The sequence below is a fragment of the Sceloporus occidentalis genome, unplaced genomic scaffold (assembly GCF_023333645.1).
Source record: "Sceloporus occidentalis isolate IW3139 unplaced genomic scaffold, rSceOcc1.0.p SCAF_64, whole genome shotgun sequence".
Classification (NCBI taxonomy): Eukaryota; Metazoa; Chordata; class Lepidosauria; order Squamata; family Phrynosomatidae; genus Sceloporus; species Sceloporus occidentalis.
In genome coordinates this window covers 1,579,706-1,606,452 of record NW_028317044.1, presented here as the reverse complement: position 1 = coordinate 1,606,452, position 26,747 = coordinate 1,579,706, and the positions used below count along the sequence as shown (strand labels likewise).

Genomic DNA, 26,747 nt, shown 5'->3' with positions numbered 1-26,747 from the left:
AACATCTAATAATACCCCTTGAGATTTGTTTTATCCTTTAAAAAGGTATTTATTAAGCAATGTGGACAATGTAAAAAAACAACAACAATGATACAAACAACTTATAAATTAGGAGAAAGGCATCTCATTAACATTCCACAAAGTTAACGGCGGCGTTTGTGATGCAGCCTAAAAGGCGACATGGTTCCGGATGTCGTTTATCTGTTTCACCATCTCCTGGATGTGTTCTCCCCTGTAAAAAAGTAAGAAAACCCCCAATTAAGACACAGCAATGATTGTGAGCGAAGAAAGCAGGAACATTACAGTGGACCCTTAGTATCCGCTGGGGTTTGGTTTCAGGACCCCCCCGTGGATGCCAAAATCCGTGGATGTTTAAGTCTCATATACAGTGGCATAGCAAAATGGTGTCTCTTATTCGAAATGGAAAAATCAAGCTTTGCTTTTGGAAATGTATATTTTTGAGTATTTCTGAGCCATGGATAGTTGATACAGAGGGCTGACTGTAGTTTTTAATGTCAGGAAAGGTTTTGGACAGTCCGTGGCCAGTTTTACAGTTAGGCCGCTGCAACTGTAAATGCAGAACTCGGCCTGTATGTATTTGCGCATCTTTCTTACCGTGTCCCCATCAGGGTCATAAAAATGGGGGAGATCCTTAAAAACTAAAGAGACAGTGAGCTTTCTCTCAGGCAATGCAGATACTTGGGATGCGCAAAGCCTGCCACATTGCACACATTTCCAAGAACAGCTCTGAAACCCAAACCGCTCATCTGCCTGGGACAGTCCTTTGCCAAATCTGTTAAGATGTCAGAGGAGGGTTAATGTGGTGCCAACTTACTCCTCTTTCAAAACGGCCTGGATGCATTTCCTCTGATAGGCGCTGAGGGAGATGCTGGGCGTCCGGGGGCTGGTCCCCTTCTCCATTTTCCTTTGCTGGTAATCCTTTTTCATTTTAACCTACAGGCAAAACACAAGGATAGCCTCCTCAAACACCTTTAAAGCCACAAACAGCAAACAGGTGGCCTCCCCAGATGCTTTTGGCAGCAAGTCCCATTCTGCACTGGCAGGGCTGATGGGAGTTGAAATCCAGTATCTGGAGGGCAAGGGTTTCCACCGCTGTGGTTGAAAAGTGACACTGAAATGTTAAACTCACTTCATGTTGGATGCGCACATATGCCCATGTTATTTTCATTCACACTGCACAGTTAAAGTGCTGCATTCCACTTTAACTATTACAGCAACATCCTAAGGAATCATGGGATTTGCAGTGTAGGGGCATTTTGAGTTCTCAGCCAAAGAGATTTTGCATCTCCCAAAACTGCAAATGCAGTTTTCCCACATAGTGGTAAAACTGAAATAATAGTGCTATAACTGCATTAGTGGGAATGGGGCCCTTGGTCTCTTGAACGCATGAGAAAAGAAAAGGCGCACTCACCTGTTTGATAGAGTTTCCCAAGTGCCGCAACTGCTCTTGAATTGTCTGCAGCTCTTTCTTCATGTCCTTTTCGCTGTCCGACAAGACGGGCAGCTGAGAGTGAAAACGGTGCAGCACCTTCTTCATCCTTGAAGTGCAAAAACCAGACCAAAATGCCAGTAAGAAACTGTAGGGCAGGCTACACCAAAACCCCTGAGGACTGCTGAATACCAAGGGGCTTTAAGTTACAGGAGAGTAGTTTTCAGTGGAACATGAGAAGCAACCTCTTGACAGTAAGAATGGTTCAGCCACAGAACCAAATGCCCAGAGAGGTGGTGGGTTCTCTTTCTCTGCGTGCCTTCAGAAAGGGATTCAAAACTATTGTTAAAGGATTTCGACAATGAATAAGTCTCTGTGAAACTGTTAGAAGCTGAGGTGGCCGGCTTTGTTCCATACTGCTGCTGTCTGACCTCCCCAAAGCCCAGCTCTTATCCCTCATTCGGTGCACCTCTGTGATGCCAGAGGATGCATAGTTTTGTGACTCAGCTCCCAAAGAAGGCCTCCGCAGTCTCACTGGCATCAGAAAAGAAGGATGCTCATCTCCAGGGAGAGCCTCCCTGTCTTTACCTGTTCACAATGTCTTCTTGTTTCTCTTTGGCTTCCTCGTACTTGTCGGCCAGGCGCTCCGCCATCTCCCGGAGGCTTTTCCTGTAAGCGAAAAGGACACATTTGTTCCCTGTTGCTTCCAGGCCTCTCAGGAGCCAAAGGGGAAGAAAGAGGCACAGGCAACAGACTCAAACCACTGGTGTTTCTCTTCCAAATCTTAGACACCAGTTGCTGTTGGCACAGAGTAGCAAAAGACACTCCCAAGAGGTTTCCGGCTATAGGGACCGGTGGGCAATGACAGCAGTTGTGAAGCTTTGGGCTGTAAGCTCAAAGGCAGGGACTGTCGCATTTCTGGTTTGTAAAAAACATTCTGGGAGGAGAGGAAAAATGCTTGAAATAGAGAAAGAGAAACCAGCCAGGCTTATCAGAAATGGGTTGGCCTCACCTTTCTTCTCGACAGTAGCCAAGATCCTCCAGCTGCTGCTTCTTCTGTTCACGCAGCAATTTCACTCTGAGGACCAAAGGGAGAGGCCAACATTTTAAGACTTGGATACAGTGCAAAATGCCTGTGCTCTTCTCATTTGCTCCACGTCTATTTCTTTTACCGAGATTAATAAATGCTGGGAAGCAGTTCATACAGTCATAAAAACATAAGGGCTGGAAGGGACTGCAGGAGCCATCTAGGGCAACACAAGTAACGCATTCCTGACAAGATGGCCATCCAGCCTCTGTTTAAAACCCTCCAAAGAAGGAGACTCCATAACCTTCCAAGGCAGTCCATTCTAATGTCCAACAGCTCTTAAGAGTCGAGAAATTCGTTCTCACATTTTGGTGAAATTGCTTCTCTGGTCGTTTGAATCCACATATGGGGAGGACACTTAATACACAAACACACACATGCTAGACAGAATCAAGCAAGAGAAACTATCCTATTACTTTTATTGTCTCCCAAGGAAAGGGAGAGGAGGGAGAGCCTCCCTGTGAAGAAAGACAACACAGATAGACCAGAGCAAAGTCTCCATCCATTCATGCAAGGCACTCCTTGGATGAGCCCCACGATAACATAAAGCAAGGAAACCCTCTTTGGAACAATAGCTTATTCCAGTGCCTAGGAAATCTAATGGCTACAGACTCTTGTCCGTATTGCTTCTGAGAAAATCAGGAGGTGATATAGATCGGTGGCACTCAAAGTGGTGGTCCATGGAGAGTTTCCAGGAATGAATGAAACAACTTTGGCCAAAGGGCCCAAATCTAGTGCTGCTCCCTGAGGAGAAAACTCTGCCAGTCCCTCACACAAGATACTTTGAAAGGCACTGATACAGACCCCAGGTTCTTTGGGCATCTGAAACAGTCCACTGTGGCAAAACAGGGAGCCAAAGAGCTGACCAACAGGTTTTAGAAGCTTTGTACCTTCGCTGGATCTCTTCTCTGGCCAAGTCCTGCTTCAGAATGTATTCTTCCCTGAACACTTGGGTGGCTCTGCTGAGAAGCTGAAGGCATTCGTCGGGGGGTGGAGAAGACTCTTTATCCGCCGTCCTGAGAGGCAAAAACATCACCGTCGTAACATGCAAAGAGATATTATGCCCCGAGAAGAAACACTTAACCTGACAACTGGCTGCGACAATAGGATGTTTTCTAGCATTTCTACTGGGGTTCAACCTATCTGGTGGCTGCCAAAATAAATAACCTTTCAATGCTGCTGTGTTCTCCTCCATTAAATCCCATTCTGTGCTGCTTCTGACTGGGTCATGTGCCCCATACATACTTCCTTTTGACCTCAGGATAAAACGCACTGTGCCACCCTCAAGGCTGCTGGCATCAAGTGGAGCAAGGTGCAGTTATCTGAGATCTAACCTGCCCTGTGGCCTGGTTCCCTGTGTGATGTTTTGACATGGAAAGAACAGAAGTTAATGGCCCACATCTTACAGGCAGCCTGAATTAGACTAGATCCACCGAAATACATGATGGCTAGTAAGTAGAGACTTATGTAAGTTCAATGGATTCAAAGGGACTGCCCACAGGATTTGAGCCCAAAATGATTGAAGTCACTGGAACAGGTCACACTTTACGATACTAGGTGCCAAACCCCAGATATGCAACCAACCCCATATGTGAAAGATTATTTGAAGGCGCTACACATGGTCTTTTCTCATCTACTGTGTGCTCTCTTAGTTAACAGCTGAGCTGTCCATACCCCTCTTTACCCACAACTTCACTTGCGAAGGCAGTGTTCAGACAGCCCACAAAGCAACACCTCAACTCCCTTGGGTCTCCATCAGGCTTTCGGGGATTACTATCATGGAAGCAGAAGACTGAGAGTGGTGAAAAGTATGCTATAGAAGCAGCAAAGAAGGGGAAGAGAAGAGCTTGGATCAGCCACTGGTCACAATACTGGTGAAAAAGGGACCAGCCTTGGCATTTCCTCACACAGAGGATGTGTCCAGGCAACGGTCCAGCAATGTGGGTGTTGTAAAAAAGCTATCCAAACAGGACACAAAGTCCTGATTCCTTCTCTCACTATTCCAGGTGACCCTTCCTGGAAAAGGCAAGGGCTTGGAAGCACCAATACCTCCCCTTCCCTGGTCGCCCTGCAGCTCTTAAGGCTAACTGCCCAACAAGAGGGTCTGCTTTGGACACTGAGGGGTCCAGGAACGATGGGGAATATATGATGAACACCTTCCTGGGTATATTAAATTTCAGCAGAAAGAGATGCCGTACTTCAACAGCAACGGATTGGCAGAGACGCGAGACAAGATGCTCTGGATGTGTCTCTCAAAGGAGTCTTGCGATTCAGCCACGATGCGGAGGGGTGAGGCCATAACCTGAGAGTCTTCCTTGGTGCAGAGAAGTGGAGGGCAGGGAGGGTGGACGGCAGAACTGTTGAAAGAAACACCAGGCATTATCATCTGTCAGTATTCACCAAAGACCTCTCCCCGGTCTTCGCCACACTCTTCCCGATCTTTAAAACAATCCCACCAGTGATCAAGAAATCTCAGCTTGTATCCTCACTGGCTTCGCATTTTAATATTTCACGAATGATGAAATTACTTGAAGCTACTTATAAAATCTCTTTAAATATTTTACCTATGTGTAGCTAATTTTTATGCATTTTATGTAACTGATTTGTATGTACGTTTAACACAAAGTGTGGCCCTCAAGCAGTCAGTTAACCCCAGCCATGAGTTTACTCATTGCGAGGGACGCAGCACAATTTCCACAAGGCCAAGGCTTGTGCTTCATCGAAATCCTTTCCCATGAGCAACAATACTTTCCTGCTTCGAGACCTAAAGGGAAGAGGAAACGTGAAAGTGGTCTGGTACATACAGAAGAGGCTTGGTGATGCATTCGTAAGACCCAGTGAGGCAGATCATTGTGGGGCCCAAGATGTCTGAGATGATGGTAAACCCTCTAATGGAGGCGGATTGTCTAGATTAGAAAAAGAAGACAAAGGAGAAGGAGGAGAGTATACATTAACACCTTCTGGAAAGCTTCAACCGACCCAAGTGCAGAACAACAAATGCCATCTTCAAGGTAAGACACCGAAGACTTTATATGGCATTCTAGCACTGCCTGGCTCTCTCTTACCTGCATGGCAGAGGCTTGGTGCAAAGGATGTGCTCCACAAAGCATTTCTGTTCGGCTCCCAGTTCTTGCAGACTGTCCTTGTCTTCCTCATCTGGAAAAGCCGGCAAACTCATTCAGACATGCGACACAGGGAAGGTTTCAAACAACGTTACACCCGTGTCACAGTTTTAGCTTTATATAGACACCGCTTGCCTGTATATTTATGTTCCAGGCAGTACTCGGAGAAGATTTAAACGCTTAGCTTTAGGAAAGCAAGACTCCCAAGATGAAACTCACCTGAGCCGAGGAATTTGTGCAGCTTGTTGATCCAGGGAAGGCCAACGCTGTGCACGCCGGCATCGTGTGTACAGTGGTAACGCGAGGGACATTTCGGATCTGAAAGGGCAAGTTCGTTCACATGTTAGCAAACAGCCAAAGCTCAAGCTGTAAGTCCCTTACAACTCAAGTTGTAAGCACTCACACAACTCTCTCTGGCTCACAAGGCTCACCAGAGATTTCCCCTCCTTCCCTTTGACTGGATTGACTTAATTCTTTCGGGGAAAAGGAATTATTTGGGTTCCCCTGTCAAAAGAAATGTAGAGAACCTCTTTACTAGCCATAGTAAGAGGCCACAGAGTGAAGAGGTCCAACTGCAGCTTCTCAGGCCGAGCCACAACAACCTGGAGAACTACAACTCCTCAAATCTCTCAGTCGTTTTTCCCAAACTCTAAGCAGGAGTCAACCATACAGCAAAGCATTTTAGGGCAACGGAGAGCCAGGAAGCAAACTGATCAGCAAGTCAGTTAGTTTGGGGTTGCCATGTGAAGCAAACTGCACAGAGTTTGGCCATATGTTTTATTGACTTTACCTGCAATGTGGGTTTATTCAGACACTACATAGAGTGCAAGAGGACCCCAATGGAGGCAAGTCTCCTACCTCGGTGCAGTTTAATTGGGCAGGAGAAGTCCGGGTCCAGCGGCTCCTCTCCCTCTTTCGAGGCCAGACGCAGCGCAAGCTCCAGTTCGACGCACTCAAACACATAAAGGGACGGGATGAGGTCCGTTCTTGAATCCCAGGATTTGACAGACTGCAGGGAGCATTTGAATGGTTCTGTTAAGATTTCTCTACTCAGAAAGGGGTTAAATCCACTCAAGAAGCACTTTGCGTGCAAGTTGTGCTGCCAGATTTCATACAAACTCTGGAAGGGTTTGCTTTAGACCTCTGCTAGCCTGGTTAATTCTAACTATAGCCGAGCCATAGTATTCGCTATGTTACAGTTTGTTTGAGGTCCGAACTGTAATATCCAAACGTACCATTTGTTCGTCATCCTCTTCTCCTTCCAACACCACGCAGTGATATAACATTCCCGATTCGGTGGCGATCACTAAGATGTTGGGGACACACGGAAGGCACAGAACCGCGCAAGCGTCGTATCCGTAGTTGTCTTCGGCCGCAGGGTGCATGGGCAGCGGACCCAACAGCTTGCCAACGTTCCCAGCACTAAAACAATCCAAGACACAACCTGTTTATCATCGCCAACCTCTGTATCCTTTTCACACCGACCCAAAGCTCCGAATTGTAGCCATTTCCCACTGCGGTTAATCAGATGCTTCTGTCAGAATCCAAAGAATCTGTCTTTTCAGTCCTTAGTACCAAAGCATGGCTTTGGCGCGGCTTCCAGCCTCTTAGGACGCATGCATCATTTAAACAGCATACCTCCAAAGTGACCCAAAGCGGCTTTATTTTGGCCCTTCTGTTTGGGACCTAGGTTAAAATAAAAAAGACTAACATCCTTATGTTAGAAACCACAATTACAGTTTAGATCTTTACCTGTGGACCAGACTGATGTAGGTCAGGAAGGTCTCCCCATTTTCGTACAAGATGTACAAAGGGTATGCCAGCACCTCCTCTTTCTCTCGCTGCTCAGCAATGCTTTTGGGAACTGCTGTCAGGGGGCCAAAATCAAGAGCCACAGCCGTCTCGCCAATCAATGCTGTGTAGCCTCTCCTGAGGGGAGGAAGGCAATTCAGTCCGGAGTACGTTCCTCCATACTCAGTTCCTCCAGGGAGGAAGCAACAGCAGTGTTTCCAAAGGCAATAAATCTTACCCTTTGTTAAGCCTCAGCATCTCCTCATCAGCAGCCGAGGAAAGAGCAATCACTTTCACGGGGGTCTCAGGCAAACTCAGGCTGTAAATCCTAATAGGCAAAAATGGATTAAACATAAATAAACCACAGTCCAGGTAATCAGGTCATATTGAATCGCAGTTTGAAAGTGGTTTAACAACTGCCTTGTTTGCAAAGCTTCTAATCCTCATTCCTCGGTTCAGATGAAACGGTAAACTATGGTCAATGAGAGGCTTGCTAGTTTATTTGCTCAAAGCATTCATATTCCAGTTATTAAGAGGAGACTTTGTCGCGTCGGCGCATTGATCGTCTCCATAATCATTCCACAAAGCCTGGGAGCTACCTTTTGTAAGGCAACTCCTGGAATCCACTTACCAACATGATCACCGTTTGGGGATTCTGAGAACTTGGTCCAAAAAATAGAGCGTCTTTGCAACATCTTTGTAAAGTTGCGTGAAAGGGGCCACAGCTCAGTGGTAAGAGCACATGCCAAAGGCCCCAGGTTTTGAACTGTAGATGGGGCGGCTCAAGGCTGAGTGAGTCTGTGGCAGAGACAAGCTTTGAAACCATAAAGGTTTCTAGTTCATACTCTTTGCCACTTTACTCTTCTAACTCTTAAGAACAGTGGGATGAAGGAATGCACAACTATGCTATCAGTATCAGATCAATAACAGGGAAACCACACTCCTCTGCTTAAAAGCAAACCGTCCAGGGCATGGACGTTACCGTATTGTGTTGTCGGACGTCAACAGCACAACGTGGGGCTCCAGGGTCTCACTTGGGAACCAGGCCGCATGCTTCAGTGTCAGAGTTGTCGAACTGGTGAAGAACCTTTCAGCGATAGGTATAGTGCTGGAAGAGAGAGGTTTGAGAAGTGAAAAGCACCGCGTTTCAATTGAAAAAACAGGCTGCCAGCGGCACAGATCATCAGCATTTATTCCTGCTAATTATTATTATATTCTGTTGCCGCAACAACAGAGGAGCGGGGCCAAAATGATGGATTTGGCTATGGCCCATGGATAAGTCGATGGTAAAATTTAGGGGCGTATGGCAAGGGATCTAAAGGATGAAGCAAAGCAAAACAATGTCAAAGAACTTACAAAAGTCCAGCAAACATACTTCTTTGTGCTTACTCTCAAGGCTGGATGGACGAGAGAGTAGAGGGGGGGCGGTGCTCCATACATACTATTACTTTTCACCAGGAGATGGTTCCTTCTTTTAAGTAAGAGTTAAGATACAGTACTTACATTGACCCAGGGATAAGTCGACTCAAGTTTTTGGGGTCAGTTTTTTGACCTAAATGTCTAGGTCTGAAAGGAGATATTCTACTGTCTACCCGGAAATTTTTGAATAAGAGGAGTCATAAATGAGGCTCCAATATCTTTATAGACGGAGCAATAGAGAAGAACGTGGCAAACCATCTCTACTTCATCAGAACCGCAAGGGAAAGCCGGTTCGAGTATGGAACCATTTTACGTTTACCGTCTGATACAGCAGAAGGAAAGATGCTCAGTCTGGCTAACGTGGAAGCTCTTCTTAATATAGGAATACTCAGAGAAAGAATTACAATGGATTCGACCAAACCGGAAAACGAAGTCCCTGCAAACCTGCAATTCACGGTCGCCTTCCCGCCTTCGAACTCGGAGTTCTTCCCCCAACGTTTGGGCAGCTCCAGCGCCATCAGCCCCTTGGTCCCAATGAGCGCCACATGCTTCTGCGTCGGGCTCAGCGCCGCCTGATAGACCTCGAAAAGGGGCGGATTGATGCACAGCAAGGTCTGGAAATGGAGGACATAAAATTGGTTTAGAAACACTTCCGACTTGCATCATAACTTGAAAAGAAACCCCGTCTTAAAGTAAGCGCATGTCACTTGTATTGTGTCATCGATGCTGTGTGCCTTCGAAGCCCTTTCTGACTTATGGTTACAGATCTTGGTCCAAAACAACACACTGCAGAAATAATCCATCTTGAGACCGCTTTATCTGCCCTGGCTCAATGTTAGGGAATCCTAGGAATTGTGGTTGATTGTGGCACCAGACAGAGAAGGCTCAATGTCTCACAAAATGACAGTTCCCAGGATTTCCTAGCATTGAGCCAGGGCTGTTAAAGAGGTCTCAAACTGGTTTATTTCTGCAGTGTGGATTGGGCCGTTGTTGCAGCTGCTTAGGTCTACGTCTTCTTATAGTGTTGGTCCTCTTTATTCAAGCTTGTGCAGCTTGAGAAAGTATTTTGGAACTTATATTTTGGGGGAATCAAGCTGTGGACAGGAATCCATGGGATATACACAGAGGGCCGATTGTAATGCGGTTTGACATTGCTTCAAGCGCTAGGGCATCCTGGGAGTTATAGTTTGGCAAGGCACACAAGCCCTCTTTCCAAAGGCTTAAAGGCCTCGTAAAGCTACATGTCCCCCAGGATCCTGTACCACTTTATAACTGATTTTTAATCTTGAACTTGTAACTGATTGTTTTAATTTGATGTTTTTTTGGTGGAGAGTTGGGGATTGTATCATTTTGATTATGTTATGATTTGTGTTTTATTTCCTCTTACCGTAACCCACCGCGATCCCTAGGGAGAGGCGGGATAAAAATTAAAATTATTAATAATATTATGTTAAAAATAATAAGAGGTTAAGAATAATAATAATAATGAGAGATCAAGAACAACCCTGCAGGATAAATATAATAATGATAATGTTAATAATAATAATAATAGGTCAATGACAACCAATAGGTCGACAATAATAATAATAATAAGAAGAAGAAGAAATCAAGGACAACCCTGCAGGATAAATATAATAATAATAGGTTGATAATGATAATAATATATTAATAGGTTGAGGACAACCCTGCAGGATAAATATAATAATAATAATAATAATAATAATAATAATAATAATAAATTAATAATAATAATAATAATAATAATAATAATAATAATAATAGCTTGAGGACAACCCTGCATGAAAAATCTTATAATAATAATAATAATAATAGATCAAGGACAATGATAAATAATAATAATAATAATAATAATAATAATAATAATATATTATAATAATAATAATATGGGTTGAGACAACCCTGCAGGATAAATATAATAATAATAATAAAAATAATAAATTATAAATTAATAATAATAATAGCTTGAGGACAACCCTGCATGAAAAATCTAATAATAATAATAATAATAATAATAATAATAGATCAAGGACAAGGATAAATAATAATAATATAATAATAATATATAATAATAATATAGGTTGAGACAAACCTGCAGGATAAATATAATAATAATAGGTTGATAATAATAATAGTATATTAATAGGTTGAGGAAAAACCTGCAGGATAAATAATAATAATAATAATAATAATAAGGCCGAGGCCAACCCTGAAGGAGAAGCCAAGCCTCTTTAGGGGGAGAACTGTAACTGCCAGAGGGGGATTCTGGGAGTTGTAGTCCTCCTTTCAGGAGCAGCACCTGGTAGCGGCCTAGTCCTTCGGGCTCGTCGCCCAGGCCCCGGAGGCCGAGGACGTAGAAGGCGGCCCTCTCGGCGTCCCAGAGGAAGAGCTCCGAGCCCAGGCCCAGCATCAGGTCCCGAGGGAGGGGGGCTGCCTTGAGTTGATCCGAGGCTTCGGGCCTAGCCTGGGCCTGGGCCTGGGTCTGGGTTTGGGCCTGGTCCCTGAGGCGGCACAGGGCGGCGTGCTGCGGCAGCTGCGCCCACCAACGCTCCCCCAAGCCCCCCGCCGCCATCATCGGAGGGAAAACAGGCCCCGGGAACCGTCTTTGCAGAAGGGGCGGACTACGACTCCCAGAAGCCACCGCGGCAGGTTTTATATAGAGGTATGAAAAAGTTCAGAGTGAAAGGCCGCTCCTTAGTTTCAGGGTCTCGCGAACAGAGAGAAAAGCCTTCGACTTCACAGCGAGAACAGAACTGAGATAGACTTATATATAGATTAGAGCGGACGGTTCCTCGCCAGCTTCAGGGTTTCGCGCAGGCGCAAAGAGGCCTAGCTAGGGCCATGGCGCCAGGGCTAGATTAATGTCAGGCTAAGGCTCCATTTTTGTATGTGTGTCTTTTCAGCCCCATTGTTGGAACAAAAGTGGGTTAATAACCTCCTCCTCCTCCTTTTTATTTTACTACTTCTCATCTCTTTCTTTTGGAGTAAACCACTTGGCCATCTTTTCTGTCTTCCAGGCGGAGCGAGCGAAGGGGCGGCCATCTTCCCACTGTCAATTCAGAGCCCAGGAGGCAAGGTGGGCCTCCCCTTCAGGAACAAACTCCATTATTATTATTAATTATTATTATCACTGTACTTTATTATTATTGCATTTACTTAATATCTCACTTTTTTCCCAATGTAGGGACTCCATTTCTGAGCGCTGGAACCCGACGCCAAACTCGCGCCAAGGACCCACAAAATGGCCGCCGTCGATCCCTATCGCCTGAGCGACATCCAGGCAACTTCGGGCCTCTAAAGCGGCGGCGAACAGGGCCAACACCATTAGCGCCACCAGAGGTAGCCCCAGTACTTCCACTATTTCAATGGAGCGACAGACAAAATTCAGAGTGTGTCTTCAAGTGATGGAGGTGCCTCGTCTCACAGCGTATTTGAGGGGAGCCATTTGGCGACACTCAGCGGCGCACATTTCATGAAGCACCGGGGAATCGGCCTCCGCATCGAGCGAAGATTGCACTTATTTAAACCCCAGCTTCTCAAAGCAACGTATTCGCCCTGACGCCCCAAGTGACCCAGATCCTGATCACTATGCCGCCAGGGAGAAACATCACAAGGAGTTGTGCCAGATTTCGGATTCTAGAGGCAACCGGTGAACTTGGATGAGCATCTCATCCGTGCCTGGAGTTGGAGCCCAGTCCTGATGATAAGAAGCCAGAGGATATGTTTTGCGACTCCGCCACAAAAACACCAAACTCACACCAAAGACCCTCGGAGAACAAAATGGCTGCCGTCAATCCCAATCACCAGGCAACTTTGGACATCTAAGGCGGCAGCAAACAGGGACACCGCAACCACCATTAGTGCCACCAGAGATAGTCGCAGTACTTTTGGGACCTGTCATGGTCCCCCAACTCCAGTATTACTGTGGCGCGGCGGACAAGATTCAGAGCGTGGCCTCTAGTGGTGGTGGCTCCTCATTGCGCAGTGTACTTTAGGGAAGCCATTTGGCAACACTCAGCGGCTCACAACTCGCAAAGCACCAGGGAATTGGCCTCTGTGTCGAGTGAAGATTGCATTGATTTTATTATTTATATGAGGTTTTTTAAGTTGTTGGGTTTTACTTCTACTTGTATTGTTATATTTTTACTTCCGTCGTGAGCCTCCTTATTATCCTGTATATCAGGGGTCGGCAACCTACGGCCCACGGACTGGATCCGGCCCGGCGAGGCCTTGGGACTGGCCCCAGCCCAGTCCTGCCACCAATTGCTGCCCCCACCGCAGCTTCTGCGCCACTCCGGGCGCCATTTTGAGTTCGGCCCCCCAGTTGTCTGAGGGACAGCAACCCGGCCCCCAGCTCAAAAACTTTGCCTACCCCTGCTTTATATGATTTCAACCCCAGCTGCTTCTGGAAGCAACTCTGCACCTCCAAAACGTATCCGCCACGATGGCCGAAGTGACCCGGATCCTGACCACTATGCCACTAGAGAAAAACGCAAGGAAGAGGCGCACCAATTTCGGCTTGTGGACTTGGACGAGCGTCTCATCCGCGCCTGGAGTTGGAGCACAATCCCGATGAAAAGAGGCCAAAGGATATCTTTTGCGACTCCGCTGCAAAAACACCAACTCCACCCCGGGTGCCAAACTCACACCAAGGACCCTCGGAGCGCAAAATGGCTGCCGTCAATCCCTGTCGCCTGAGCGACATCCAGGCAACTTCGGACCTCTAAAGTGGTGGCAAACAGAGACACCACAACCATTTTTAGTGCCCCCAGCGACAGCCCCATTACTTCTGGGGTCTGCCATGGGCCCATGACTCTGCTATTTCAATGGAGCAGCGGACAAGATTCACCCCAATAAATAAAATAATTTAAACTATATTGACTTGTCACGGTGTGATTCTGTTTCTGTATTTTATTGTTATATGGGATTTTAAATATAACAATTCCAAAAAGCAAACCTTGCTTTTGTCATATTATACAAGGGACACCATCTTACTGTGTCATTGTATTGAATGGGAGTTGAATATCCACAGATTTAGTTATCCATGGAGGGTCCTGGAAGTAAACCCCAGTGAAGGGACCACTGTAAATATTGCTCTTCTTCAGTTCGTTCAAACAGAGATGGCTGTGTCCGCACTGCAGAAATGATCCTTTTGACGCTACATTAACTGCCTCGGCTCAAATCCTGTGGAATTATGGTATTTGTAGGTTGTTTGGCACCCGATTTTCCTGACAGCAAAGGTTAAATAACCCCCCTTCAAAATAACACCCCTTCAAATACTTAAAACAGGGCGATCATACTTAAATAATTTTTAAATCATTTAATTGTAATTTTTTTATTGTAGGTGGGTGGGTTTGTGGGATATCATTGTATTTTAATGTTTTTCATGTTGTCTTAACCTTCTATTCTCCAGGCTAAACATTCCCATCTCCCTAAGTTGATCCTCATAGGGCTTCACGGTTTCCGGACCCTGCGCCATTTTGGTCACCTTCCTTTGGACATGCGCCAGCTTCTCAACATCCTTTTTGAATTGCGAGGCCCAGAACTGGACATAGGATTATTCCAGGTGAGGCCTGACCAAAGCAGAATAGTGTGGTTTTTCCTTTCCGTTGTATAACAAACTCTAGGAGAACATGATCAGCCCCATCTAAGGATCCCACCATATTCACCCCATTAACCAGCTCATCCCTGATGGTTAGGATATACATATGCTGCAATTGGGTAGCAGAAAAAACACAGACCGTGACGACGGCCATAAAATTTCGAACGCTGAGAATCACATTGTTCGGTTTTCCTGAGTTTCCAGCTCTTATGGCTCTGGTGACACCGACTGAAATGTGTGTAGGCAAATCCATTAAACATCTCAGAAGACCATGGGTGGGAAATATATGGCTTTACTGAGCAGCTCTACACAACTGACAATGTCAGGCAAAACAAAATAATGCAGAATTAAATTACAACCGGCCCTTCTTATACACGGGTTCAAGCATCCACGGTTTGAAAGTGTTCAAAAAGAAGTATACATTTCAAATATCAAACCTTGATTTTCCATTTTTTAATAAGGGACACCATTTTGCATTTTGTCGTTATATTTAATGGGACTTGGGCATCCATGGATTTTGTTATCCATGGGGGATCTTGGAACCAAACCCCAGCGGATAACAAGGGTCTACTGTAGTTTTATCTTCATAAAAAAGACTTCTGTGCAAATAGATTTCACAGGTCATCAGACTGCAACCCTTACTTCCTTTACGCATGAAAAGGCCTACTACATTCACCATAGGCAGGCAGGCAAAATCTCTATTACAGGAGGTAGAGGGAAGGCATTTAACCTCAATGAGTAGCCCCACATAAACACCCTGAAGACACCCATTCCCATCTATCTTGGAAGCTAAGTACTTGGAATATCAGGGGCTGTAGGCTATATTTCAGAGGAACGCAACAACAAGCCGCCTCTGACTTTTACTCACTTAAGAAAACCCTATGAAATTAATGGGGTCTCTATAAATCACCAGGCTATTGAAGGCACATACTTTTCTTACTATGTGAATGGAGCACATGATTTTCGTGGAGAGAGGATGGCGAAACCAAACCCACAACAGGGATGTGTTTCCACACCTTCTGGGTACTTGGGATTGTTATATCTCACACCCAGCAACATACTGGAAGGAGACAAGATGCGAGTTAAGCCACGGTTCTTTTATGCATTTCCACCGACAGGGAAAGGGAAAGGTCCGCTTGCGTACATTCAGGTTGGATCAGGGACCGGAAGCCCTCATATCGAGATTAAAAACACGGCGTGTGTCTATACATATGTCTTGTGTTAAACGTTCTCCCCACAACCGAGGCGGATGTTCCCAGAGACTATTATTGCTCAGAAGAAATGGGCCAAGCGTACGTAAGGCAACGGGGATAGCTGTCTCTAGCGACGGAGCCAAGGCCAGCCCTTGAGAAACGCACCCACAGAGGCCTGCGGACTCAGGGCATCAAGCAGTCTTCTGTGACGCCCTGAGCTGCCAGCTCCGCCAGCACATTGTCCAGGTAGTTGGGGTCCGGGTAGCCGTGGCCTGAGGCGTTGGAGTGCATTTCCGTCTTGTGGTGGATCTCGTTCCACACCACAGTGTTGCTCTCGCCTGTCGTGCTGGACGTCCCGACGGTAAAGATCAAACGCCTCCTCCAGGCCACCTTCAACAGCTCCAGCACCTGGCGGGGAAGAACAAAGGTATGAGCCTTCTCAGATGTCATGGGCAAACAAAAATCCAATGGGACATGTTCCTCTCTGGGCTCCTTTTTTTTAGCCTGCATCATCTATGGCTGCTTCTTACACCTCCCTTTCCTAACCGTGGCCACCTGGAGATGCCCCTCTTGGATATCTGTGCCTCTACAAGTTTCCTTATTATTATTATTATTATTATTATTATTATTATTATTATTATTAATGAATCATAGAGTTGGGAGAGACCCCAAGGGCCATACAGCCCAACCCCATTCTGCCATGCAGGAACTGTCAGTCAAAGCATCCCCATTGACAGATGGCCACCCAGCCTCTGCTTAAAGACCTCCATCACTCTGAGGGAGTGTGTTCCACCATCAAAAAGCTCTTAGGAAGTTCCTCCTAATGTTGAGATGGAATCTCTTCTCCTGGAGCTTGCATCCATTGCTCCATTGGGTCCTGTTCTCTGGAGCAGCAGAAAACAAGCCCGCTCCTTCCTCAATATGACATCCCTTCAAACATTTAAACAGGGCTATCATATCACCTCTTAACCTTCTCTTCTCCAGGTTTCTTGCAATCTCTATAGGATTTTGCTCTATTCACACAAATTCTTTTTTGATTGCCAGCCAAAGAAACAAGTCTGATGGAACAAAGAGTTGGAAAGCTTGCTCCCTTGACAGTATGAAGCTCTTTCATTGACTGTGAATGGTCTCTCGCAATCCTTTTTGGTCAAGCCCGTCTTTGTGATGTTAACTTCACCAAGCCAAGACCCAGGTAGGGAATGCAACGTGATGGCAAGGGAAAAGATATCCTTTCCAGTGTCATAACAGCCTCAATGAACCCCCTGACTGAGGAAAGTAAGTCAAACAGATTCACTTAATTTACATGATTTTGTCAGGCCAGAAAGCCCTACTAGAGGGACAAACTCATTACATCCACCAAAAGATGGCTGTCACAGGTGTGCCACCTGCATTAGCCCCACAGTACCTTTCTTCCTTTGTCATTATTTGGGAGGTAACAGTAACGCGGAAAGCCTCTTGCTGTGTATGGGAGCCCTGGGTTGGGATGCTCCGGACCCTGAAAAATACGACAACAGAAAAAAATCTCGTCAATCCAAGTAGTCTGGTTTAGATGCTGGAACATTCTAGAAGCTATTGCTATCTTCTGAGGCTGAGAAAGCATGACTTGCCCAAGGTGGGATTCCATGGCCGAAATGAGAATCGTATCCTGCTCTCCAGAGTCCAGTGCTCAAACCACTATACTATGCTGGCTCTCAGGGTATGTCTGTACCACAGTCATTTTAGTCTGCCTGTTAACAAAACCTTAGGAGAAGCATTTCAACCTTTCAGAATAAATATAGTGTTCAAGGGAAGGGGAAATAATCATCTGGGGAATCCCAGGAGGCCTTAACTCAGTTCCCCAGGACAGCCTGATTCGCTCCCATGGCCTGGGAGTTTCCCCAGCCATGTCTCCTTCTGCCTAACAGCAGCCTTTACAAATTGGGAGACAAAAAGTAACTTCATCCTTCTCTCCTACCCAATCCTTCCAGCCAGGGATTTTGACCCTGAGCCCTTCAACTTACAAAGGGTTGTGGAATCCTTGTTATCTATGTTTGCCACTCTGCCTTCTTGCGAGGGAGTGTTTTGGCACCGATGCTTTCCTCACCTGTATGCCCTTCTTGATGTAATACATGATTTGTATGGACCCACAGCCCTCGTGTCCTGGGAGGGACTCCGGGAAAGTGACGACGTCCATCTTCCCGTTGGGTTGCGTGCCTGTCTTCTCTCCGTAAATGGTCTTGCAAGAGGGACACTGCAAGCTGCCGTCCTGGAATTTGAAAATAAAGGAGTGGAGTGATGAGAATCTACCACGTCTGTTCAAAAAAACAGTGGACTGAACAAAAACATTCACGCACTCCAGAAGGTTCTTCCAAAGCATTCAGAAGATAGAGCTTTTACATGGCCATGTTACCCATCCCTGATCCTAACTGAAGTGCTGCGTTTGGTAACAGAAACAGAGGCCCAGCTCCAAATAATTCAAATTTGCTGTGAAGTAATGAAAACAAACAAACAAACAAAGGTAGACACACAAAAATGTCTACTTAGCCTCTGAGCTATGTCTGCATTTGTGACACTCCAAGAGGAGCAGGAATTGGCCTGAATATTCCTTGCCTAAGAAAACGCTACAAAATCCATGTGGTTGCATTTAATTTGACAAGTGACTCGAAGGCACGTACTACACACAGAGAGACGTCTTCTATGAATGGTGTCCAACTTTGCTTCCAGCAATGACCCTATGCTCTCTCCAAACACTTTCCCCTGTACCTTGTTGCCACTGGTATACATGGCCAGGACGCAGAGCAGGTGGAAAGCGTGGCTGCACTTGTCCAGTCTTCCTATGCTCCCCGGCTGGATGGTCTTGCTTTCACATGAATCACTGTAGCCTGAAGGAGAGCTCAATTTTTCCATACAGATGATGCAGTCCTGGGAAAACAAGGCAGAAAGAGTGTGTCAATGCTCTCCCCAATTCCACTGAAGCTAGGGATGCTGAGCGTGACAGTCCAAAAAAGGAACCTTTTCCAACTTGCGGGCCCCGCTAACTCACCTCATCCGCCGGGGGTGTCTTCAGCTCTTGGAAATACCTCTTGACCACCTCTTCTGGGCTGAGGGTGCCACCTGAGAGGGAGAAAGAGAAAGACGGAGATGTCAATCCACATCAAACCATCATCTGAGCAAGAAGAGATGGAATTAACAGGAACAGGAGTCTCAGACGGATTAGTAAGACCAGTCAAGGAGAAATGGTTAGCTGTGGCTTGAAAGTGAATCCAGCGGCAAAGGTAGCTTTCTGGGCAGTCGCTTCGAGAACGAGCCATTCCTTCAAAGCTACAAACCGGGAATGGTCAGTCCCTCCCTTCTGCAGAGGCGCCGCACAGAGAAGGACCCAACCGCAAGGATGGGAAGGTAAGATCTGCAAAAGGGGAGCCTTTGGGAGAGGAGCTCGGTGGGATGGGACAACACAAGGTAAGGAAGAATTTCTTCTAGAGAGCAGATTTATGCTAGGTAGGGCTGATGGGAGTTAAAGTCCAAGAAATCAGGGAAACCACAGGCTCCCCACCCATGGTATGTGAAGTGTAAGTACAGTGGGTCTTCCACATTTGCTGGGATCCAAGGCCCTTGTGAGAGTGGGAAAAACACCATTTGTTTTAGCTGACAGAACACTGGAAAGAGACACCAGAGAGAAAAGGAAGAGGAGGAGAGCAGGCAGGAGAGGCAGCGCAGGAAGGCGGTCCAAGCGCGTGAGCTACCTTTGAAGGGCGCTCTCCTCCTGTCCTTAACGGAGGAGTGTTTTTTAGAGTCTCTATAGGCTCGGACGGACGGAAGTGCCTGGGTTAGCTGCACAGGTAGTCCAGGGACTGACATCAGAAAGGCCATCATGCCTACAGGGAAGACGGGGCGGTCATGCATGGGGTCGGGGGGAAAGGGATGGGGAAGACATGGGCATCATATGAGCGATGAGGAAATTAAAGTTTTAAACAAAACCAAAAACACCCAAAACCTTGATTCCAGGAGAAGGGGGGAAATACAACACAGAGAAACACCAAGCAAACACAAGAGGGAAGGAAACAATTCAGTAGAGGGAAGCATAGAGATGTGAAGGCCCATGGTGCACGGTGCAGAGAAGCATTTTACTGGTGTACATTGCTTTGACATGTTTGGGTGAGTGATATATACATATCTGCAACTCGAGGAAAGTGTGGACAGTGCAAGCCACCTAGGAAAAAGATCGGAGATTTCAGAGGTTAGGTTACCTGCGAGGGCTTGGCTCACTTTGCTGGGTCTGGACATGCTCACTGGCAGCTTTGGGATACTGAGGAGACAAAAGCAAGGGGAAATGTGATTGGGAATGTTTTGAAAATGGATAACGTCAGAAAACATGCATTAAGGAGACACAGCATACTCTGGGCTACGCTCCCCCACACAAAGTGATATATCTTAATTCTTTTCTCCAGGCAATCCAGGTTTGGGAAGTCGAAGGCTTTCATGGCCGGCATCCATAGCCCGAAAACCCCACAAAATCCAGGTTTGGCCCAAAGGAAATCTGAATGTTGCGAGGTGTGCAAATCGTTCAAAATGAACACATCTGCATCACTGACCATTAATAGGAATTCCTCCCACGATTTAAGGTGGGATGATGGCAGCGCTGCCCTTGGTCTTGTGCTGCCTCTGAGGTTATCAATGCCCCTTCCTCCAGTGTTCTCCTGCCTCTGGGTCTAAGCATTCTGTGGTACAATATTTTATGCATACAGCCTGAATCAATTGGGTTTTATGATACTATACAGCCTTGCCTGACCCTTTTTCAGATTGGGAACCATTCTGTTTCTCTTTATTCCATCCTGACGGCAGCTTGTCCTGAGTACAAGCTGCGCATCAGGACAATCAAACACAGTGGTGCTCCCATGTCTTTAAGAGCATCCTATTGCTTTCCTCTTTTCATTTCTTCTTTTTAGGGGGCACTCTCCCAAGCTTCGCTGTGCAGCAGGAATCAGCGTTCCCCCGATATAGTAAATACAGACTGCGAACAAGAGAAGATGTGCGCTGGCCAACTGGGGTATACAGGTAGGAATGTTGTAATCTAGGGTTGTGGGACAGAAGAGCGAGCGGAGGAAGGACTGAACAACGCTGCCTGAGAAAAGGACAGCAATGGCTGCGTGCTCAGATTTCCTCTAATTGTGTATATTAGGGTTTTATGAGCTGCAAGTATGCAACCCCAGACAGACGTAATTGCACACTTCCGAGGGAGACTATTATGCCATAGGAAAGGCTGACACCGCGCCCAGGGACTGTCTCTTGGTGTTGAAACCGTTCTTTCCATGGCTCAAAGCAACTCCCTTGTTCCCAGACGTGAGCATCGCTTTCAAAGACTGCTCCCCGACACAAAGGGATCTGGTGTTTTTATATCCAGGTTTATAAATTATATAGTGCGCCAGCTATATCCCTTGAGTTGTTTGAGCATGGATGCACCAATTTGTTCTGGCCTTGAAGACTCATCTCCCTGCCTTTTTCAGTTTGCAAGCTTGATTTATTGGTTACTATTGGTTTAGTTTACAGTTATGATTTATTGGTTATGGTGGGTGGGTGGGTTTTGGGGACATTGCATTTTATTGCTCATTCCCATTTGTGAAACATATGGTTTTCTCAAACCTGCTCGACCAAGGTGAGGATTTATAGGCATCCCATTTGCAGAAGAAGCAAAACGGTGGATCACCGGTGAGAAAATCTGAAGTTCAGAACATTGGGGTTTGTTTTTGCTGAAGTCATAAAAATAACAATGCCTTAGTAATTCATTCGAATTATGTCAAGGCAATGTGAGGAGCCAGGGAGGGGAATTCCATTGTAAAGATAAACACAGGCCATCCTGCCTTGTTAGACACTGCAAACAGGGTTTTATGGCTCACACCATTAACTGCAAGAAGGGTTAGATAGGTAAAGCCAGCTCAGTGTTTTATAGCCCTCATTCTTTGAGTATTTGTCAGAAATGTTTGACTTGTCTGTGAAGGGGTGACCAACTCACTTTCCATGGAGGAGCAAGACAAATAACAACATTATCCACCCTGATTCAGGGATGGGATGAATAGATATCACTAACTCATACTTGAGCTAAATGTTCAAGTCAACCGCTACATAAATCCCACTGATACTCGACCTCTCCCAATATAGCATACCTGACTCCTTTGGATGCTCCATGCGCCAGACTTGGCCCACTGACAGTTGGCGGTTGCGGTGCTACCCCTAAACTCTGAACATTCAACTTCGGCATTGACCGGGCTCCAGAAATGGTGGGCTTGTTGTAAGGCACGAAGCCCGTCTGAGAATAACCGAGACCAGCTGTCCTGCCGGCAGCCCCCTGTACCCCAGCAAAGGGCCTGGGTCCAGTTCCGGCCGAGGGACCGGGGAGGTTGACCATGGAGTGCCGATACCGGGTAGTGATGGGTCCGGTCCCGCTGTTCAGAAGGCACTGTTGGCAGGAACACGTCGGCCCCGAATGAGATGGCCCTGTGGCTGTGGCTACCGGGTAGGGTGAGTCCACACGCCTCTGGATCCGCCGCTGGTAGCCGGTGGTTTGGTTGGTCTGAGTAAGTGAGGCAAAATCGATCCCATAGTTGTAGCCAAAGGGGCCGAGGTCCACTTGGGGGCTCTTGAAGGCAAAGGCTTGCTCCAAGTAGACGCAAACGTTCATCTCGTAAGGGAACCAGCCCCCTTCGTCGTTCTGCCACTCCCAGACGACGCCTTGCCCAGCCGCTGAATCCAGCTGGAAGATGTGCCTGCGCACAGAGCGCATGGTCCCTGCGAGGAGAGAAGAAACAGGCAAAGCGCATGAGGAAAGAAACTACGTGGGAACTACTAAAATCCTACTACTAGTGTCCAACTACTAATGCATCCACTTGAATCAACTGCTAAAATGGAAAGGCAAGGGTACTACTAACAACTGGATTTGGACTCCAAAATAGATGATAGGGCCACGCATGGACCCACAGGCCATTCTGTAGCCTTGGGGGCAACTTTGGGACTTCAGGTGAAAATCACGGGGTTCTGTTGTCCGGATTTGTTCAGACCGGAGTTTGCCATTACCATCCTCTTGAGGCTGAAAGAGATGACTGAGTAGGGATTTGAATGCTGGTCTTCCAGAATCGAATACTCAAACTACTTGCTCCGGATATATGCCAAATCTATGTTAGGGTTTTCTTGGCAAGATTCGTTCAGAGGATGTTTGCCATTGCCTTCTTGAGGCTGAGAGAATGGGACTTGCCTAAGGTCGCAATTTGAACCCTGGACTCCTGGAGTCCAATATTCAATCCAATAAATCATGCTGTAACAACCATGAAATACCCCTCAAGTTTATTTTGGTTCTAATCCTGTTTTCTGCTCTTTAAAGGCAAGCTTTCTGTATCTTACTGTTTTTATTTGGCACTCGATTTCTACAACGCACCAAGAGATATTAAAAGGATCGGAGAGGAAAACATCCGTCTGTGAAACTATCTGACCCCTTTTTATCTCAGCTGCCAGACAGACAATCTGGGATCTTCATAGGAAACCGGGGAGAATGGCAGGAAGCTTCCCTTCCTGAGCTTCTGAATACCTTCCCAGAAAAACAGAGATGAACTAGAGGAAGAGCTCCGAAATCGGCTGCCGGAGATGGAGGAATTAGGCTACCAAGACATGACTTAGCCAGCGACGCAGCCGCGACGTATCTTACCCGTATCTTGTCGGAACTGCGTCAGACTAGGTAGGTCAATGATGTACGGTGCCAGCGCCGGATCCGCTTGCCCTAAAGGGATGCTGCCGCTGACCGGCCAAGTCCCCAGCGACCGCCGTCCCTTCGCCGCAAGGGCCTGGAACGACTGCTCGATGTAGCTGCACACGGCGCTGCGGTAGGGCCTCCAGCGGCCGAGTTCGTCCTGCCATTCCCAGACCGCCACACCGGGGTCCGGAGGAGGAGGAGGAGGCCCAGCGGAGGTCCCTGGCGAGGTGGCCATTTTGAGAGGGCTTTCCACCCACGGATCCAAAGAGGAGCAGGAGCTTCGGGATGGTTCAACGGTTCATCTTCGGCAATGGGAACGCGTCGGGTCTGCAACGGAAAAAGAGCAGGGAAAGTGAACCATGAAATGTTACACCAGAGGGATAAAGGCACATATGTTGTAAAGGCATACACTACAGGTTGAGCATCCCATATCCATAATCCTGAGATCTGAAATACCCGGGGATGGCTGAGATAGTGAAGCCTTTGCTTTCCAATGGGTCACTATAGCCAAGCATAGCTCTTGAAGAAAACCACTCGTCTAGCCTTGCTTCCTCCAAAAACCAAGACACAGGCTTTCGCTGTGACAGACGGCCATCCAGCCTCTGTTTGAAAGCTTCCAAAGAAGGAGACTCTGTCATCCTCCATTAAAGCAGCTTCTTCTACTGTCGAACAGGTCTTACTCCCAGGAAGTTCAGGAGCTCCCTATAGGAACTGTGTTAAGGACCTATAGGAATCTCTTTTCCTGTAGTTTGGATCCATTTGTGTCCTGTTCTCTGGGGCAGCAGAAAACAAGCTCGCTCCCTCCTCGGTATGACATCCCTTCAAGTATTTAAACAGGGCTATGGAGGACTAGGACTCTCAGGACTCTGGAGGACTAGGACTCTGAGTATTATGGAGGACTGTGACTCTGGAGGACCATGGAGGACTCTGATTCTGGAGGACTGTCTCTGAGGACTATGGAAGGACTTGGAGGACTATGACTCTGGAGGACTCTAATTCTGAAGGATCATGGAGGATTCTGATTCTGGAGGACTCTGTCTCTGAGGATTTGGAGGACTAGGACTCTGGAGGACTCTGACTCTGAAGGACCAAGGAGGACTGATTCTGGAGGACTCTGTCTCTGAGGACTATGGGAGGACTTGGAGGACTATGACTCTGGAGACCAGGGTTCCCAGCTCAGCCCTGAAACCCACTTGATGACCTGGGCAATCACACTCTCTCAGCCTCAGAGAAACAACAACAGCAGCAGCAGCAGCGATCAACGTCCCTTGGACACTACAGCATCCAACAAACCCAGAGGGGTGTCTGATGGCTAGAGATCCAACCCCCAGGGACTACAGCTCCCATCATCCCCTGCTCCAAGAGGAGGCGACAGCAGGCCCAGGGGCTCTCACCTCGCCGTTGCCAAGGAAACGACGGCGATCGCTCGCTCTCAGCCTCCGTTGCCACCGCTGCTCCGGCCTTCTGATCAGACAGAACACCGGATGTATCGGGTTTCTAACTGCGCATGCGTGCGCTCTTGCCTCTCGCCGCGATGCATCATGGGGGTTGGAGTGCATCGAGGCGAGGCCGCCGGCCGCCATTTTGTCTTCCTTCTGGGGACGAAGGGCGCATGCGCATCCTTCTTTCCCTCAGTTTCTCCTCAGAGAGGAAGGCCTTGGTGGCTTGTTTTGAATTTAAAACCTCACCTCTCAGCACTTTAACCCCAATAAACTATAATAACATCCATATATATACATATATAAATATATATATATGTCTGTATATATGTTTGTGTGTATGTGTATATATATATATATATATATATGTATATACTGTGTGTGTGTGTATATATACACACACACACGTGTGTATATATATATATATATGTGTGTGTGTGTGTGTGTGTGTGTGTATTATAATATCCATGGGTGGCTGTGTTGGCCCTATAGCAGAGTACAATAATAAATAATAATTTTATTTCTCACGGCTCAAGGCGGGTTACAACATATTTAAAACACAATTGTTACATAAAAACATATATTAAGCTTCATGTCTCCGCAATATTTATATTACAATAGGTAGAACAATAATGAAATATAAAATTCATGGTTAAAAAACACCTGGATAGGCCTGCTGGAAGAGATATTATTTATATTACAGTATGTAGGACAATAAATATATAATTCATAGTTAAATTTTATATTTGATGGTACATACTGTATATGATTTTATATGATTTTTATATATAGATATAATTATTAAACTTTATTTATAAAGCACTGTTAGGTTTACACAGCGCCGTACTACATAAAATAGAATAAGATAAGACTAAATGTACCCACCAGTAGCGTACGTTTGAGAAAATGGATAGGTCTTCCAATGATTTTTATAACATCCATTAACATCCAAACTCCACAAAACAATGGTACCTTTATTGGGCCAAGCAATAAACCCTATGAAGCGTCACCGTTTTGTGGAGTTTGGATGTTCTTGTACAGTTGTTTTGCTCACAACTAAAGAGTACGCATGGTGCATTGTGGTTTGCGTGTGGGAATACGACTCTGGAGACCAGGTTTCGAGTCCCCGCATGGCCATGAAACCCATTGGGAGACCTTGGGCAATAATAATAATAATAATAATAATAATTTGTTTTATTTATATACCACTATTCCAAAGATCATAGCGGTGAACAGCAAGTAAGCTAATTAGCAGGTAAGCTAATAAGTCACACTCTCTCAGCCTCAGGGCAAGGCAATGGCAAACAAATCTGGGCAACAAACCTGAACAAACCTGACCAAGAAAACCCCATCGTCGGTTTGCTTTAGGGTCGCCCTAAGTCAGAAATGAATTGAATGCACACAGTAACAAAAACAATTGCCATCACTATAGTTTTTTGTGAGGTTTTCGGACTATGTGGCCATGTTCTAGAAGAGTTTATTCTTAACATTTCGCCAGCATCTGTGGCTGGCATCTTCAGAGAAAGGACTTGATCTCCACGTTGCTCGCCATCAAGTCGACTTGGTATCAAGTCGAGGAAAAGGATTTCTGAGCTGCACATAGGCTTTCTGAGCTAGAACAAGATGGCCTTTGTTTCGGCCGTGTTAATCTGCTCTGCGTGGTGGCAGCCGCGTCAAGGACGCAACGTTGAAAAGCGGATCTTGGTGGTGCCAAATAACTTTTGCCGGAGACCCACAACTGAGGCTGAGATGCACCGACGCTGACTCTCCGCTAAAATGCACACACTCCTATCCTGTTGGTCATTTACACATTATTATTATTATTGGCCCCGTACAGAGAAGCCAAAATAAAGCTACTTCGGGTCACTTTGGAGATATGCTGTTTAAATGATGCATGTGTCCTAGGAGA

General features: G+C 46.4%; 2 protein-coding genes across 3 annotated transcripts; both read right to left on the bottom strand.

Moving 5' to 3' along the window:
• Positions 1–41: 41 nt before the first annotated feature.
• LOC149287093 (nuclear pore complex protein Nup88-like) lies at positions 42–11,520 on the bottom strand. Its single transcript, XM_089493281.1, has 17 exons — positions 11,187–11,520; positions 9,314–9,483; positions 8,433–8,558; positions 7,689–7,778; positions 7,412–7,588; positions 6,895–7,081; positions 6,518–6,668; positions 5,879–5,977; positions 5,603–5,693; positions 5,342–5,443; positions 4,736–4,894; positions 3,428–3,553; positions 2,463–2,528; positions 2,039–2,119; positions 1,433–1,559; positions 836–954; positions 42–232 (listed from the first exon to the last, which is right to left on the bottom strand). Exons 1-17 carry the CDS (start codon positions 11,460–11,462, stop codon positions 169–171), a joined length of 2,211 nt encoding a protein of 736 aa, XP_089349407.1. The 5' UTR covers positions 11,463–11,520; the 3' UTR covers positions 42–168.
• A 3,252-nt stretch (positions 11,521–14,772) lies between these two features.
• DTX2 (deltex E3 ubiquitin ligase 2) lies at positions 14,773–24,885 on the bottom strand. Of its 2 annotated transcripts, XM_089493364.1 has the most exons (10): positions 24,794–24,885; positions 23,355–23,726; positions 21,823–22,444; positions 19,909–19,967; positions 19,405–19,536; positions 18,705–18,775; positions 18,425–18,583; positions 17,766–17,927; positions 17,088–17,177; positions 14,773–16,090 (listed from the first exon to the last, which is right to left on the bottom strand). In XM_089493364.1, the coding sequence occupies exons 2-10, from the start codon at positions 23,632–23,634 to the stop codon at positions 15,866–15,868; spliced, it is 1,800 nt and encodes a 599-aa protein (XP_089349490.1). In that variant the 5' UTR covers positions 23,635–23,726; positions 24,794–24,885; the 3' UTR covers positions 14,773–15,865. The 2 variants fall into 2 exon arrangements, with proteins under 2 accessions (XP_089349490.1, XP_089349491.1); XM_089493365.1 differs by lacking the exon at positions 19,405–19,536.
• Positions 24,886–26,747: the final 1,862 nt, after the last annotated feature.